We start from the raw sequence: 15,651 nt of genomic DNA on the forward strand, positions 1-15,651 counted from the left end.
ATACACTAAATTACAATGACAATTTATTCAGCTTTCCCTCCTTATAAATATTCTGGCATATACACTCCTGTCACAAACTGGTCGCAAAAGTGATGTTCAGAAATGATGATGACGATGCTAGTGATGGCGCTTTGTAACTGCAAGGAAAAGGCACTATATCAAATATCTTTTGGATTGGATTGAATAAGCTTCTTTGTCATATATCCTTTCACTTCCCAGAGATGCCAACCCTATAGGATGGCTGTCAGTAACATTTACCACATTTGTCCGTAACAAATGGGGGTCTTTCCGTAACGCAAGACACCGCAGCATAATTTTCGCGCAAAATGTACACAAACACCCAATCACTCTTACTGCATTTCGAACCTACCATTTTTAAGTCAAAAATAAAGATGTGCATAAAAACATTTTTTTTAAATCTGTTTGCAGTCAAAGGATCTCCTCTTTGGGTACTCGCTCTTTTGAGTGAATCCATGATAATATTCAGGAAGAAAACACCTTGTTCAAGCGTCGAACGGCAAATTCAAATCCACAGTCAAATGGCAGAACTCGTATCCTACACACGCACACGTACACTCACCAGTACCACAGACACACCAGCCCAGGCCGCTAGGCCCGGCGTTCATGAACAACAACACACCGTATACCGCACTTGCAATGCGCCCGCTGAATCACCGAAGTCTTCGCTACTATAATACTGTGAATGGGTATTGCGGGCGCCGCACGCACGATCATCCACCACCATGCTCCCCCAAAATGCACGACCACACGTAGTATACTAGTATCAAAACAGTAATGACGGCAGCCGTGTTGTTTTGGAATTATTAAACAAGATGGCGGCTGAAGGACTATGGGTGTGAAAGTGCCTATCCAGTGTAGTCAAATTCAGTGAACTTATGAGTAATTGCGTGCGACATGCAGCGCTGTGTACGGAGGCATGTGATAAGGCGGTATTCGCTATAATGTAATTTTATTTATCGTTTCCCTGTAACCTTTTGATTGTTTACCGTAACGCCGTAACAAGAGCATTAAAACCGTAACAAATACGGAGAAACCGTAACGGTTGGCATCTCTGCACTTCCTTATGAAAATACTTCATGACAAGTCAGAATAATTTTTATTCATCTGTGATCTGCGCAATGCCTTATTACCAAGATTAATATACAAATAATACACAACAGAGAGGGCATTAGTTAGACTTTTTCAAAGGTGCCGAGTGTGGGTAATTTTATAATGCCCGTACAAAATGATGTGTATTATTTGTTTTTATAAAATTATGACTTGGATCCTTGTTATTTGATCAATATCACCCTCATATCAAACTCAAAGGCCCGAATTCACAAAGGAGCTTTAAATCTATTGGTTTAAATCCACATTTACATAACCCATGGTTTAAAATATGCGCAAATTGAGGCGTACCTTGCCTTGCGTGCATCTAATATTGGACATCTGACTTGTGTCGCACTTATGATAGCAGCAACAAGCTAGATGTGTTAATGACCGGTCATTACCCAAATTACGCGTTAGGCAAAATAAATGCCTGGTCACATGTACGCTTTCAACCAATTATTTGATTAGGAATTAAGTCATCATCTTATGATTGACTATAATCCTGAGTACGCAACAATTTGTCATCCTTACTGCTTTGAATTGTATTGAGGAGGGTTTTGATAGCATGTTACCTCTAATAACATATGGAATGAGATACTCCTAGCATAATGCTCAGTCATGTTTAGTTTTTTTTTAATATATAAGAAAGTGAAAAAAACATGTCCACAATGAAATGTTAAGTAAAGTTGGAGCTTACCAATCATAAGGTGGAAGTAATCACTCTTGATTTCTTCTGGTTTCTTCATGGAGGCAGCATTACCAGTAGGTATGACAGCCATACCTGGTAGCATAGGACCACTGTTAGCTGGACTGGTATAACTACCATCACTGTTTTCTTCTATCACCTGGAACCCTCCAGCATCCAGCCACAGCGCTGCAGCGTAGACGATGGGAGCCCAAGCCTTGAGGTAATGGGGCCTGGTGGTGGAGGTGGCTTCCGCATTGTAGAAGGCACCGCCCTCTGGAGGTAACTGACTGGTGAAGTCTTCCGGTAAGGCCAGCAGGGCGTGGTCCCGCAGAGCAGCTAACCAATACTTGTTGAGAGATTTGAGCTCAGGCTGGACCAGGGTCAATAGACTGTCTGAAGGTTTCTCTGTGGAGTAGTCCTCTCCGTTGGTATTAGAGTTACTAGAGGGTGACATGTACTGCTTCATGGCTACTACGTATACCTGAAAGAGAAATCAAATCAGTCAGGAATAGCAAAGAGAATGAGAGGAAGTCTTGGTCATCTCAGGATGAAAACTAAAGCTATACAACATTGCAATTGAATATAATATTTCTCCTGGAATACCCTGTCCCTTGGAATAAACCTTTAGCCGTAGCTCATGTACTTCCATTCACACGATCCTATTATTACCATCGAAAACATACTTCTTTGGATCAACTTTTTAGTGGCAAAATCATAGCATTTGTGTCTCTTTAATAAGTGCTGCTACTTTCTCTTTCATTCATTACATAATAGAAATCACCATCCTACAAATATTTATAATGAAGAAGACGATCAATTAAAATACTTAAGAGTCATTGCATGCTTCAAAGAGCATCCTGATCTCTAATATTTTGCATGCCATGTTTGCGTGGGACTGTACCTCGGACCAGGCCTTGATGACAGCCAGTTTCTCCATGGTGAATGCACTCTCACTATAAAGCTGCAGGGGGGCGCCCTTTCCTACTTTCAGCTTGTCCAGGGACGATACAAGCAGCTGATGAACTCTACGCAGGTCATTGAGTTCATGTGCTACCCCACTGCCAATCCACGCACTAGCAACCTGCATAATCAATAGCACAGAGGGAAAATATGATAAAACCTTCACTGATGAGACTCACAGATTCTGAATGTACTAAATGTGTCAAATAACCTACATGAACTTCATTTTTCCTCTTCCTCCAAGTCAAACATCTACAGACAACAATCTTGATTTATAATTAATTATGTACTAACAGAACAACTGCATCTATGAATGCAAAGTTGACATGCATGTTCCAATTGTCTGTTGTACATGTACTGAATATAACAGGCTATGATAACTTGTTTGACAAAGTCAAAAATACCATTAAAACCTTAAGAGGACAGCAATTAACTTTTATTTGAATGTATGTTTCGCAGGGGAACTATGGCAGACAAGTTTCACCATACTTTCCTGTAGTCTTCTCTTTCCTACACTCAAATATGTACACATCAAACTGTATATTATCATCATTGGTATTTTATATTAATAGGTCATTTAAAAAATAATTACAAAATTTGAAGTTGAAGCAAAAATACAAATTATAGCACATATAAAATAAGTTTCACACATTTTGTTGTTGATGTATACTACATATTAGAACATGGAGCCATCTACAGGATATCTGACATATAATGCATGGTTGTAAATACCTGACATGCCATAGCAGTGACATCAGATGGGGTTTCTGAAGAGAAGGCTGGTCTCAAAGCAGCACCCACCTAATCATCAAAACAAAGCATTTTATCATAAACAAGATGGGTTTTTAAAAAGATCAGTCAAAAACTTATTTTAGGAAGTCCTGCAACCATTATATTTCTTTTCTTTACAGACTTGGAATACATTGTTTAAGTTTTCATTAACATGCATCTAGACATTGCTCCAGTATTCCAGTATTATTTCCTGCATTAGTGATAACAATTTTAAAAAAATAGAAATTGAGGGTTGGCCTTATGTATTTATTCATTTCTTTATTTATTGTTGTTGTTGAGAAAGACGAATCCCCTGATGTACTACTTGGGCTAATATGCTTTAGTCTTAAGTATCTAGGTTCATCATACCACTCCTAGCATCTCTTCTTTAAGGTTGCTTTAATATAAAAAATTCATCCAAACTGTTCTAGTCAGCAAGATAACTAACAAAAGAGAACACTACAATTTTCTGTTCAAAAATGACATTAGTTGATTTAAAAGTCATCTTTACTCATCACAGTCAGTAAAAAAAATTCTGTAACAAAATTCCTCTTTGACATTCACTTAAAGCTGTTTCAAATAGTGCGAACATGATATCTATGCACTGTCACTTTCTTTGAAAAAGAAAAGTAGCTTTAATAATGATAATAATAATAAATAACGATAGATAATGGATATATAGATCCTTTTCCAGAGGAAACTAGACGTTCTCCCTTAGTCAACCATCATATAAAGAATTGTAGAGGTATTGTTTCAGATGTTTTTTGAAGGAGCCACATGAAATATTATTTCTCACAAATGCAGGGAGTTTTTTCCATAGATGTGGGGCAATGGATTGAAAGGGGTTGAAGCCAGCCTGTTTTCTGTACTTGGGGATGAAAATGGAAGATCAAAGTGAATTGGTGTTCTCTGTGGTTGAGGGGCTTTGAGGAGGTTCCACAGAAATTTTTATGTGCACCTCAGCTGTGCAGGACCAGCTGATCATGTATTTACTGATTACATGATTCCGGGGAACTCCAGGCATTGTGCTTGCTGAATATATAACCAGTTCAGTTCAGTTCAGTTCATTTTATTCAAAACCACACAAAACATGATATAATCTTTAACATAAAAAAAGACTGGTAATAGTACATCAATCAACATATTTTAACTTGATTACATCATAAACTGAAGGGTTTTAGGACCTCTTTAGAAGCTAAGCTTGTGAGCCAGCTGGCCCTGCGCAGTTAAGGTATGCACAAACATTTCTGCTGAACCTCCTTAAGATGACGTACCTGTGCTTGGTATTGTTCCATGATGTAATGACCAGGAAACTCTGGTTCAGGTACCCTAGCAAACTGCTTGATGATATCCTGAAGCAGGAGTAGACCTGCTTTCCTCAGTTGGTTACTCTCTGATGTAGCAGCAATGAATGCTGTACGCACCAGGTCCGACAGATGCAACACTAGGTAGTTGTCTGTAAAAGAGTTTCCAAGTATGATGATTATACTTCCATAATTTCAATGCAACTCATATTTTACCCGACAAGATTTGTGAGTTAAATGACATCAATCAGCTATTTTTCACCTACTGACAGAACTATAACATTGGCAGATACATGTACTTAATTGTATATGGAACATGGTTCCTCAAGTGGTCAAAGCCAGAAATACATGATTGTGTGGAAGAATATTGTACTCCATGCCATATTCTTTAGCCACTATCCTTACTTGTAACAATGCCAGTTGTTAATCCAACTAATATCTAAGTCAAGTAACCTGGGATGTCCATGAAAATGGCTAATGAATAAGTATATCTATTGTTGACATACCTGTAATACAACTTTGAGGCAACGCCATACAAAATCAAACTCACTTGTAGTAGTCTTGACTCTCATCTCCCTTGCTAGAGCTACGTCAAAGTGTACCGTGTTACCATCACAGATCTGAATGACACGACGCACACTCTCTGCTGCAAACACTCTTGTAGGCCATCTGGGAGGGACTGAACACATCACAAAAACAGCAAGTTAAACCTCTGTATTATGAGACGGTAGCCTGCTTTAATCTACCAAGAGATGGAATAGGCTACACACAAATGATTTTTTTTCTTACAAATGTTGAGACTGCTGACACTCTATATGTATCATTCCAAACTTTAGGAGTCATTTATTTCACTCTTGCCGTCTAAATTATAGTTTGTGGGAAACTAGCATTTCAATCTTCAAATTGGCAACACATCCATGTACATGTAGATACAGATTGATGCAAATCAAGTATTTTCTATGAAAGTGGCAAACATTACTTCGCACTCCAAATAATTACCAGATGAATACATGAATAATCTAAGCACTATGAAACAGTTACTGTAAGAGTGTTATATACCTGTAAATGCCAATATTGTTTTTAATGATATTGATTTGTAAACGGCCTTTAATCATTACAGAATATTCAACTAAATTTCTAATTTAGAAAGAAGTTGATTGGACTATTCTCTACCTGTTGGATGAGTGTCAATCTTGTCAGGAGCTTTAAACGTTGCAACATCTTCATCCATTTTAGTCTTCTCATCATCCACCTCAATCTCCTCCCTTGACTTGTTTGGTGTCGGCATGGAATCAGAATCTACGATCAAAATCAACAACCACTTTTAGTATTCAACAAAATAATGAAGAGCTTCATTCCAAAAGAAGCTTAATCGATTTATATAAAAATTGAGTTTTGTCTTTAAATACTTATTTCCTACATGGGAATAAAATGCACTATATCACATTCTGAAATTTATCTAGAAATATTTTTAAAAAACATCAGCTACAAAATATTATGTTTATATCAAAAAGGAGCTAAATCCATGAAAAAAAAACTATTCAAAAATTCAGCAAAAATAAAAGAATACTTGGTAGATTTTTTAAAACCATATACATGTAATATTGGTCAAGGGGAACACCTGGAACATATATCCAAAGATGTACATACATTCGAAAATACGCAAATTGGATTTAGCTCCTTTTACAATTAAACTCTCCAAATATAAATCACTATTTTGTGCAAAAACATCATACAGCAGTGTTCTAATGTATGGCCCAAGTGGCGGTATCTTTCATCAAATTTGATGTAACTCCAACAACAATGGGAACATTAAAAATTAAGTGACTTTTATCAGTCATTTAATAAATATTTCAATCAAAAGTTTACATGAAACTTGCCACACATGAATTAAAAATCCAGTGGAACCTGTATAAAGACTGCTTTATGGACAGGTTCTTTTAGTACATGTCTCAATAAGAAACACAACATAAGGGAAACAGACAATGGGTTCTTTATAGACATGTGATCTTTCTATACAGGTGATCACAAAAGCTGGGCCCTGTTTGATAAAAATTGTTATTAATTATAAGTTACAATGAATGTTAATAAGCTATCAACATTGTGGCATTTTATGAAACAGGGCCCAGGTTTGATTGTACATAAATTTATCATCTACTGAGAGAGAGAGAGAGAGGTAGAGAGGGAGAGGTGAGAGAGAGAGAATAAGGAACCAACCTGTAGAAGCTGAGAGGACAGCCTTAGAGAGAGTAAGCCATCCTGCTAGGTTCTCCATCACTAGTTCATGTAACATACTGATTAATGTATCATGAATATTGGATAACATCTTAGCATCGGTCTCATTGTTTAGCATGGTGAAGAGTAGACCTTCCAAACCCGTTTCTGAAATAAAGAGAGTCATTCAAATCATATTTCATAATAGCTTTTAATCTTATATAGTGGCACATAGATACATGTATGCAAACTGGATTTCACTTCACACTCAAGAAACATGTGTTCTCTAAAAGTTGAAGTACTATTTGTGAATATATCATACATCATTCAAAAACTGCCATGGTTTAGCACAGCATTAAACAAGGTTTAGCTTCCAACTATTTTCTTCACAAGATGGATGAGATGAATGAGAAGAATACTCACCAGTAATTATTGCATCTGACTTGGCACCTTGTACAGTCACATTTTGTTTCTCAGTCTTAGCCAGCTGTAGGGCATACTCACACACCTCTCTGGCTTCACGTTGGGAGAGCTGTCGTAAACACGCCACCGCTGCACGTCTCAATAACAGATGAACACTTCCTAAAGCAGTCTGAGTCAAAACAACAAAATAATGTTCAGCCATGCTCACTATTAATCAAACCAATATTGAGAAATGCCTTTCTCATAATTATATGATATTTCCAAATTAATACAATCTTGTTTCATTTCTAGATAAGTTCTGAAGCTTATCAATACTTGTATATCCCTGATATGGATAAAATGAATCGGTTGAAATATTTTTCACTTAGATATTTGTACATGGCCCCTACTCGTTTGTACAATCAGCTCCTTCCAATATATTTTAATGGAAAAATAAATTGGAATTGAATTTGAATTGAAATATATAATTTAAAGTAAGTTATCTTAGTAAACAATGATAGAAACAGGTCTTGACTGCCTCCAAACTTCAACAGAAAGTACTAAATAATTACATGTGCACATCATAAACCTGTGATAGATATAACAAACACAAAAACAAAGACTGCGCAAAAAAATCAGGGGTTTATAAAGATGATATAATACATACGACTTACACAAAGATCAGGAACAAGAGTTGATAGATTGACATGACGAGGTGCAAACATGTGAAGCTGTTGAAGACATGCTATAGCTTCTGCTCCAACCACTGAGTCTGGATGATCCTGCATGATAGCACAGGCTACTAAGCACGATGTCCTCGCTGTGGCTATGTTACCTCGATTACCTGATCATCAAGAAACAACAAGTAAGATATACTCTTTTGGGTGTCATTAAGCTCTTTTTATTAAACCTAACCCTACTCTAACCCTAACCTAATTCTAATTACGTATTCATTTATCTAATCAAAGTATTTGGGCCCATTAATATCATCGCAGCAATTAACAGTACATTAAAGTTCAGGAAATATATTGGCATTGTGTCCTATCTCTTGGTTCAATAGACTAAGTATAACAAGCAAGTAGTTGTACAACATGAATTTAAACACCTGACCAACTAGCGCAAGCATTTCACAGTCTCGATTGATCTTAAAGGTGTCAAGATCTTGGAGATAAGTCAAGAACTATGAGTTACAAGGTACAGGGTTGAGTCCTTGTAACATCACTAATTATGTATGCGCCACGTTTAACTACATTTGCAAAAGTCAACCCAGGTAGGATAAATGGGTGCCTGACAGGAATTAATCCCTTAACTCTTTATGCGCCACTTAAAAAACCCCCCTGTGCCACATTCTTTTAGGGTCACACATTTCGAGGGAATCTTTATTGACTCTGCTGAATCAAGAGGCTATAACTCTTCACTGGATGATCATGATGAAAAATATTGTGCAGCAAAGTTGTAGACCGGAAAACGTGCTTTTCGATGAACCGTCATTTGTTATATTTTGAATTATCATTTTTATAATAATCATAATTATATAATGTTTAATTTTTCTTATTTACGGCAGTTTTTTTATCCCTCTAGAATTTCTTATTTAGCAATGATAAGACATCTTCAAATCGAATCTATTAGAAAGGTGGACTTCTTACCTTTCTTTACATACCTTGCTCAAGTATTCTAACAATTCAGAAGGTTAGTATTTAGGTTGTTGAAGAAAAGAAGTTCAATAGGGAGAGACTTGAAAGTACCCCGCTCAGCCACCCTTGACAATGGGCTAATCTGCCCATTGAAATCCCTATTACCCCAGGTTATTGTCAATGTCCGGTTTAGCGGGGCATGAAAAGGGACGTCGTGGGGATGTTTTTCTTTGTTGTGCCATGATAAGTCAATAAGAAATAAGAGAATGTTATTGATTTTGCCCACTGGTATGAGCATGTAAAAATGGTATAGGCATAATATATTATATGTGATATACATGACATAATCAGCATCTTATTGAAATGTCTCATTATGAATGTTCACCGCATCTGTTCTCTCACCTTCTTTACCCCTCAATAAAATTGATTTCAAGTACATTTATCACAGCCATAGATATACAAAGAAAGAATGAATCAATCTTAAAATATAAACTATATTGCATTGTTTTCCATTTACTTTATTGTGAGAGAGCTTATTATCAGAAATGATTGACGAGTGGAGTATGCAATGAATAAAATATGGAGAACGGACGTGAGAGACATTATGAGAGAGAAATAGTGATATGAAATGAAAGGACTTTACTGTGAATAAAGATTATAAGAGAAAGAGATAAAGATGACGGCAAGACAGGATACATATTGATACGAAAATAACAATAATAATGAGATAGAGATGACGGAAAGAAAGAGAGTAAACACTGATAGCATAAGAATGAATAAAGATAATAAGAGAAAGATATAGAGATGACGGCAAGACATAGGGTACATATAGATAGGAAAATGATAATAATAAAAAGATAGAGATGACGGAAAGAAAGAGAGTAAACACTGATAGCACAAGAATGAATAAAGATAATAAGAGAAATATATAGAGATGACGGCAAGACATAGGATACATATTGATAGGAAAATAATAATAATAATAAGATAGAGATGACGGCAAGAAAGAGAGTAAACACTGATAGCATAAGAATGAATAAAGATAATAAGAGAAAGATATACAGATGACGGCAAGACATAGGGTACATATAGATAGGAAAATGATAATAATAATAAGATAGAGATGACGGCAAGAAAGAGAGTAAACACTGATAGCATAAGAATGAATAAAGATAATAAGAGAAAGATATACAGATGACGGCAAGACATAGGGTACATATAGATAGGAAAATGATAATAATAATAAGATAGAGATGACGGCAAGAAAGAGAGTAAACACTGATAGCATAAGAATGAATAAAGATAATAAGAGAAAGATATAGAGATGACGGCAAGACATAGGGTACATAATTATAGATAGGAAAATGATAATAATAATAAGATAGAGATGACGGAAAGAAAGAGAGTAAACACTGATAGCATAAGAATGAATAAAGATAATAAGAGAAAGATATAGAGATGACGGCAAGACATAGGGTACATATAGATAGGAAAATGATAATAATAATGAGATAGAGATGACGGCAAGAAAGAGAGTATTACACTCATAGCATAATAATGAATAAAGATAATAAGAAAAAGATATACAGATGACGGCAAGACATAGGGTACATATAGATAGGAAAATGATAATAATAATAAGATAGAGATGACGGAAAGAAAGAGAGTAAACACTGATAGCATAAGAATGAATAAAGATAATAAAAGAAAGATATAAAGATGACGGCAAGACAGGATACATCTTTCTTTCATTAGTTTTATTCATTCTTATTCTATCACTGTCTACTCTCTTTCTTGCTGTCATCTCTAGCTCTTTCATTAATTTTTATTCATTCTTATTCTATCAGTCTACTCTCTTTCTTGCTGTCATCTCTATCTCTTTCTTTCATTATTTTTATTCATTCTTATTCTATCACTGTCTACTCTCTTTCTTGCTGTCATCTCTATCTCCTTCTTTCATTTTTTTTATTCATTCTTATTCTATCAGTCTACTCTCTTTCTTGCTGTCATCTCTAGCTCTTTCATTAATTTTTATTCATTCTTATTCTATCAGTCTACTCTCAGGGAACACTTTTATCACTAGAGTCTTCGTCACTGCTCGATTCGTCGGAATCAGAGTCCATGCTCCATGCTTCCATAGTAACAAGATCTCGAGCCTCCTCTACACTAAACACACGTTGACGTTTTCCAGCAGGTGCCATCGTAACATCAGTAAAAAAAATCCAAAGAAAACCGCTAAATACACGGTAATTTCGAATGTAACACTATGAAGAAAAACAGTTTACCGGAAAGTGTGCGATGTATACAATGTAAACAATAGTAAACGCAACGCGTGGCTACACACTGCGAGCGGTATTATGAATGTCTAATTGACTCGTATACATCTGTGCAAAAATGCGAAGTTGGCACGCCTACGTCCGTGCAAATCGGCGAACAAAGCAAACAAAGAGTTAAAGTACTAGAGTGCCATAATAGCTGCCCTGCTAAAGCTGGGGTAAACAACAAAAACATGGATCACAAAGAGTGTCAAGTGTGACAGTTATGCATGTAAGACCTATACAAGAAGCCACCATTATCATGATTAGACTTGATCCTACTAGACATGGGCGGGGCCCATAGCCCAGGATACATACCCTGAAGCTCTGGCCCTAGGGTTGTGATGAGAGCTGCTAAGCATCGTCCCAAGCATTGATGAACCTCAACTGTAGAGGGCGGTACACTCAGTAGAAGGGTCAGGACCAGTGAGAGGGTAGGCTCCACGTAAGATCTGAACATAGGACCTCCAGTGTCTGCTATCAGAGCTAGGGCATGCAATGCCCACATCTAAATGATCATGTACATAAACAAAATATGTATATCGTAACAAGTGTACATGAAGGTAATCATGAATGAACATGTAAACAAAAATAGAATGTGTGAAGTCCATTCTACTTATGTAATTAATGCTAGGAATACTTTCCAGACATAGTTCTTTTTAACCTATTTCCCAAATCCCCCCCCCCCCCTTCTCTCACTGTCCTCAATATGTTAACATAAGAATATTGAATTGTTTCCAGTGCACAATTAATCTATACAGTTGTTTATAGGGTTGTCATAGAGCTACTCAAGAACGTTAATGGGTAATTTTGCAAATCCAGTGTATTGCACAAAGCAATCCTTCCCTCAATTAGCACCTTTTGATTTTTGCCAAAATGCGCATGTGGCAAATGAGCGACTGTGCAGAAAGGGAAAAAAAAGCAACTGAAGTGTTAAAGGTATAGACCAGTTTTGGAAACGCCCCCTCTCAAAAAAATGAAATGGAAGCTCTTCTTATCAATCATGTGAAAGAATATGTTTTGACTAATACGTGATGATACAAATTTTGCTGGGAAACTGCCTACTAATTGATATACTTGGTAGATTATCATATCTATCAGGCCTGGATAGATATCACGTAGTCCCATATACATCTTTCTGTGTACAGTGCTTGTAACTTTACCAAGACTGGGCCACATTTCTTATAATTTTGATGATTCCAGAACCTTGCAGTACACACCAATACTTATATGCTAGATGATCAACCTTTTCCGATCGATTCCACAACGTTTCTTTCACAATGCAATCGCACAACCAGAACTGGTCTATACCTTTAAACACATCATTCAATCTATATTTTTTTCTAAGTGATGGATAGATGTTTGACTAACCTGAACTTCAGGAGATGTTATATCTTGAGCTAGAGCAAGAAGGATACTAACGCTGGTATTGAGATGTTGACCAGCCCCCATACCACCTACATAACGGTGAAGACATCCCAAAGCTAGGGAGTTACCAGTCCTTGATACCACATCACGAGCCGTCTTTAATCTGCAACAATAAACAAGATGAAATAATAGTAACAATAATTGGATGCATATCGCTTCTTTTACAGAGGATACAATGTGCTGTCCCTTACCCTGAGGACAAATTAAGAATTGGAGAGGTATGTTTTTAGATGTTTTTTTTTTTTAAAGAAGTCAAGTGAAGTACTATTTCTTAGAAATACAGGGAGTTTTTTCAGTAGGTGTGGGACAATGGATTGAAAGGATTAAAAGCCAGCTTGTTTTTCAGGATTGGGAATGAGAAAGGAAAGAGCTGATGTACATCAAATCAACAATAATGTTTTCTGCTGCTAAAAGAGTGAAGAGATGAATAGTGGACAAAGATCTACAAGTTTCAGCAAGTATTTGTTATTGTATTCTCTCAGTAACTGGAAGCCAGTTCAGTTTATTTAATAATGGGTAGCATGGGACCAAATCGGTTTTTTGGTATATCTAGCAAAGGAGCAGGTTTGATATGGATCTTACCTATCAAAGCACATCTGAGCAGTCTGAGCAATGAAGGTATTATCCCCTCCAACTTGAGCCATTCTACCCAAGGCTTCCCCTGCCGAACATCTCAGGATGGGGTTGCCATTGTTAAGAGCACCCTGTAACAAGTAACAACACAATCACATTAACACATAGTATACATATTTCTTATATCAAAGCAAATAACACAAAAAGGATATTCTGCAAAAAAAAGGAATACAGCCTCGAGCTCTCTGAACAGCTTGAACCATCCAAAATGATGATTACTCATCCAATGTGATACAACATGAGACAAAAAAAGTTTTGAAATCTGTGTGTCCAAGGGAGCTTGAACATGCTAAGGATCAGTACATTTTGTCAGTAATAATTGAATTGGTTTATCAAAAAAGAAAAACATGACGTGCAGCTCAAGACTGATATTGTCTGTTTTACATAGTGATCAGATATTTACATTGTAATACAAACATCAAAATACAAAAGCAATATAACAAAATAACAATGGTAACATCACACAGCAATATTATTTAAGATTTAGACAAATGTGTAAAAGATGTGGATAAGTAGTTATCAAAATAATCAAAGCAATGTTATTAAATATTAAAAAATAAGTTCAATTGAGCATGCTCAGGAATATTAGGCTTATTGCACAAAAATGTCACTTTAGACAAACTATGATTGGCTGTTGAGCCCCGTTACCATGGTAGTTGACATTGATGACAAAGTTACCATCAATTGTAACTTTTACGCAACGGGGCCCTAGACAGGAATAAAACACCAAATAAATGTTTAACTAAGATGGCTGCTGTTATACTTACCATGATCAAAGCGTATGCAGCATTTCTAACCTTGGTGTTTACAAGTCTTTGTTTGGCATCAGCTAGGCCCTGTGGATAAACCAAATACATCTATGACTCAGGCAGGCAGAGCAGTATGAACCACAAAATTCCCTAGCACACTTATCCCAATGTATCACAGATAATTCTAGACATTATCAGAATATGTGAAACTAGAGTTTTGAGTTATCTACTTACATTACATTCTTTTTAAAAGTTGTATAAGGGTTAAATGGTTTATATTTGAAGCAGTATCATTAAATTTATGATTTCTCCCCAGATGATTCCTCAATTTCACATATGAAAGACTTGATTTCAAAAGAGATAAGTCAGATTATAATGCCATTTATCACACATCTTTCCCTTACAAAATATGTGTTACGCATAGGAATCAAATTGTAAAATTTCAATAGATCTTCCACACCATTTCCTTTGCAAACAAATTGACCCCAAATGATCATTCAGATATGAAGCAGTAAATTCATGATATAAAGTGTAATTGCTTCTCATTTCTATATCTTGTAACACAGAGCTATGTTAAGATCCAAAAATTATTTGTTGAGCGCAATTGCTATTCATTTAGATGCAAAGAACTGCAGTTTACCGCGCCATGTGTGAACAAGCCTTAATTCTAACTTGAGTGCGCCATGTGTGAACAAGCCTTAATTCTAACCTTGAGTGCACCATGTGTGAACAAGCCTTAATTCTAACTTGAGTGCGCCATGTGTGAACAAGCCTTAATTCTAACCTTGAGTGCACCATGTGTGAACAAGCGTTAATTCTAACTTGAGTGCGCCATGTGTGAACAAGCCTTAATTCTAACTTAAGCGCACCATGTGTGAACAAGCCTTAATTCTAACCTTGAGTGCACCATGTGTAAACAAGCCTTAATTCTAACTTGAGTGCACCATGTGTGAACAAGCCTTAATTCTAACCTTGAGTGCACCATGTGTGAACAAGCCTTAATTCTAACCTTGAGTGCACCATGTGTGAACAAGCCTTAATTCTAACCTTGAGTGCACCATGTGTGAACAAGCCTTAATTCTAACCTTGAATGCGCCATGTGTGAACAAGCCTTAATTCTAACCTTGAGTGCACCATGTGTGAACAAGCCTTAATTCTAACCTTGAATGCGCCATGTGTGAACAAGCCTTAATTCTAACCTTGAGTGCACCATGTGTGAACAAGCCTTAATTCTAACTTGAGTGCACCATGTGTGAACAAGCCTTAATTCTAACCTTGAGTGCACCATGTGTGAACAAGCCTTAATTCTAACCTTGAGAGCACCATGTGTGAACAAGCCTTAATTCTAACCTTGAGTGCACCATGTGTGAACAAGCCTTAATTCTAACTTGAGTGCACCATGTGTGAACAAGCCTTAATTCTAACCTTGAGTGCGCCATTTGT

At 36.5% G+C, this 15,651-nt stretch overlaps 1 protein-coding gene across 3 annotated transcripts in view; it reads right to left on the minus strand.

Annotated features, from left to right (window-relative positions):
* LOC575022 (HEAT repeat-containing protein 5B) overlaps window positions 1-15,651 on the minus strand; it is a 79,326-nt gene that overhangs the window by 10,209 nt on the left and 53,466 nt on the right. For all 3 annotated transcript variants that reach the window (XM_030999757.1, XM_030999756.1, XM_030999755.1), the window contains 13 exons: window positions 14,227-14,295; window positions 13,409-13,530; window positions 12,770-12,929; window positions 11,717-11,906; window positions 8,124-8,293; window positions 7,471-7,639; window positions 7,051-7,215; window positions 6,007-6,132; window positions 5,384-5,512; window positions 4,804-4,985; window positions 3,491-3,559; window positions 2,700-2,879; window positions 1,808-2,279 (listed from right to left, as the gene is read on the minus strand). In XM_030999757.1, coding sequence (XP_030855617.1) covers window positions 1,808-2,279; window positions 2,700-2,879; window positions 3,491-3,559; window positions 4,804-4,985; window positions 5,384-5,512; window positions 6,007-6,132; window positions 7,051-7,215; window positions 7,471-7,639; window positions 8,124-8,293; window positions 11,717-11,906; window positions 12,770-12,929; window positions 13,409-13,530; window positions 14,227-14,295 — 2,203 coding nt within the window. The remainder of the gene's footprint in view (window positions 1-1,807; window positions 2,280-2,699; window positions 2,880-3,490; window positions 3,560-4,803; window positions 4,986-5,383; window positions 5,513-6,006; window positions 6,133-7,050; window positions 7,216-7,470; window positions 7,640-8,123; window positions 8,294-11,716; window positions 11,907-12,769; window positions 12,930-13,408; window positions 13,531-14,226; window positions 14,296-15,651) is intronic.

This window comes from Strongylocentrotus purpuratus, unplaced genomic scaffold, assembly GCF_000002235.5.
Source record: "Strongylocentrotus purpuratus isolate Spur 01 unplaced genomic scaffold, Spur_5.0 spur5_scaffold_5, whole genome shotgun sequence".
In the NCBI taxonomy this organism is placed as follows: domain Eukaryota; kingdom Metazoa; phylum Echinodermata; class Echinoidea; order Camarodonta; family Strongylocentrotidae; genus Strongylocentrotus; species Strongylocentrotus purpuratus.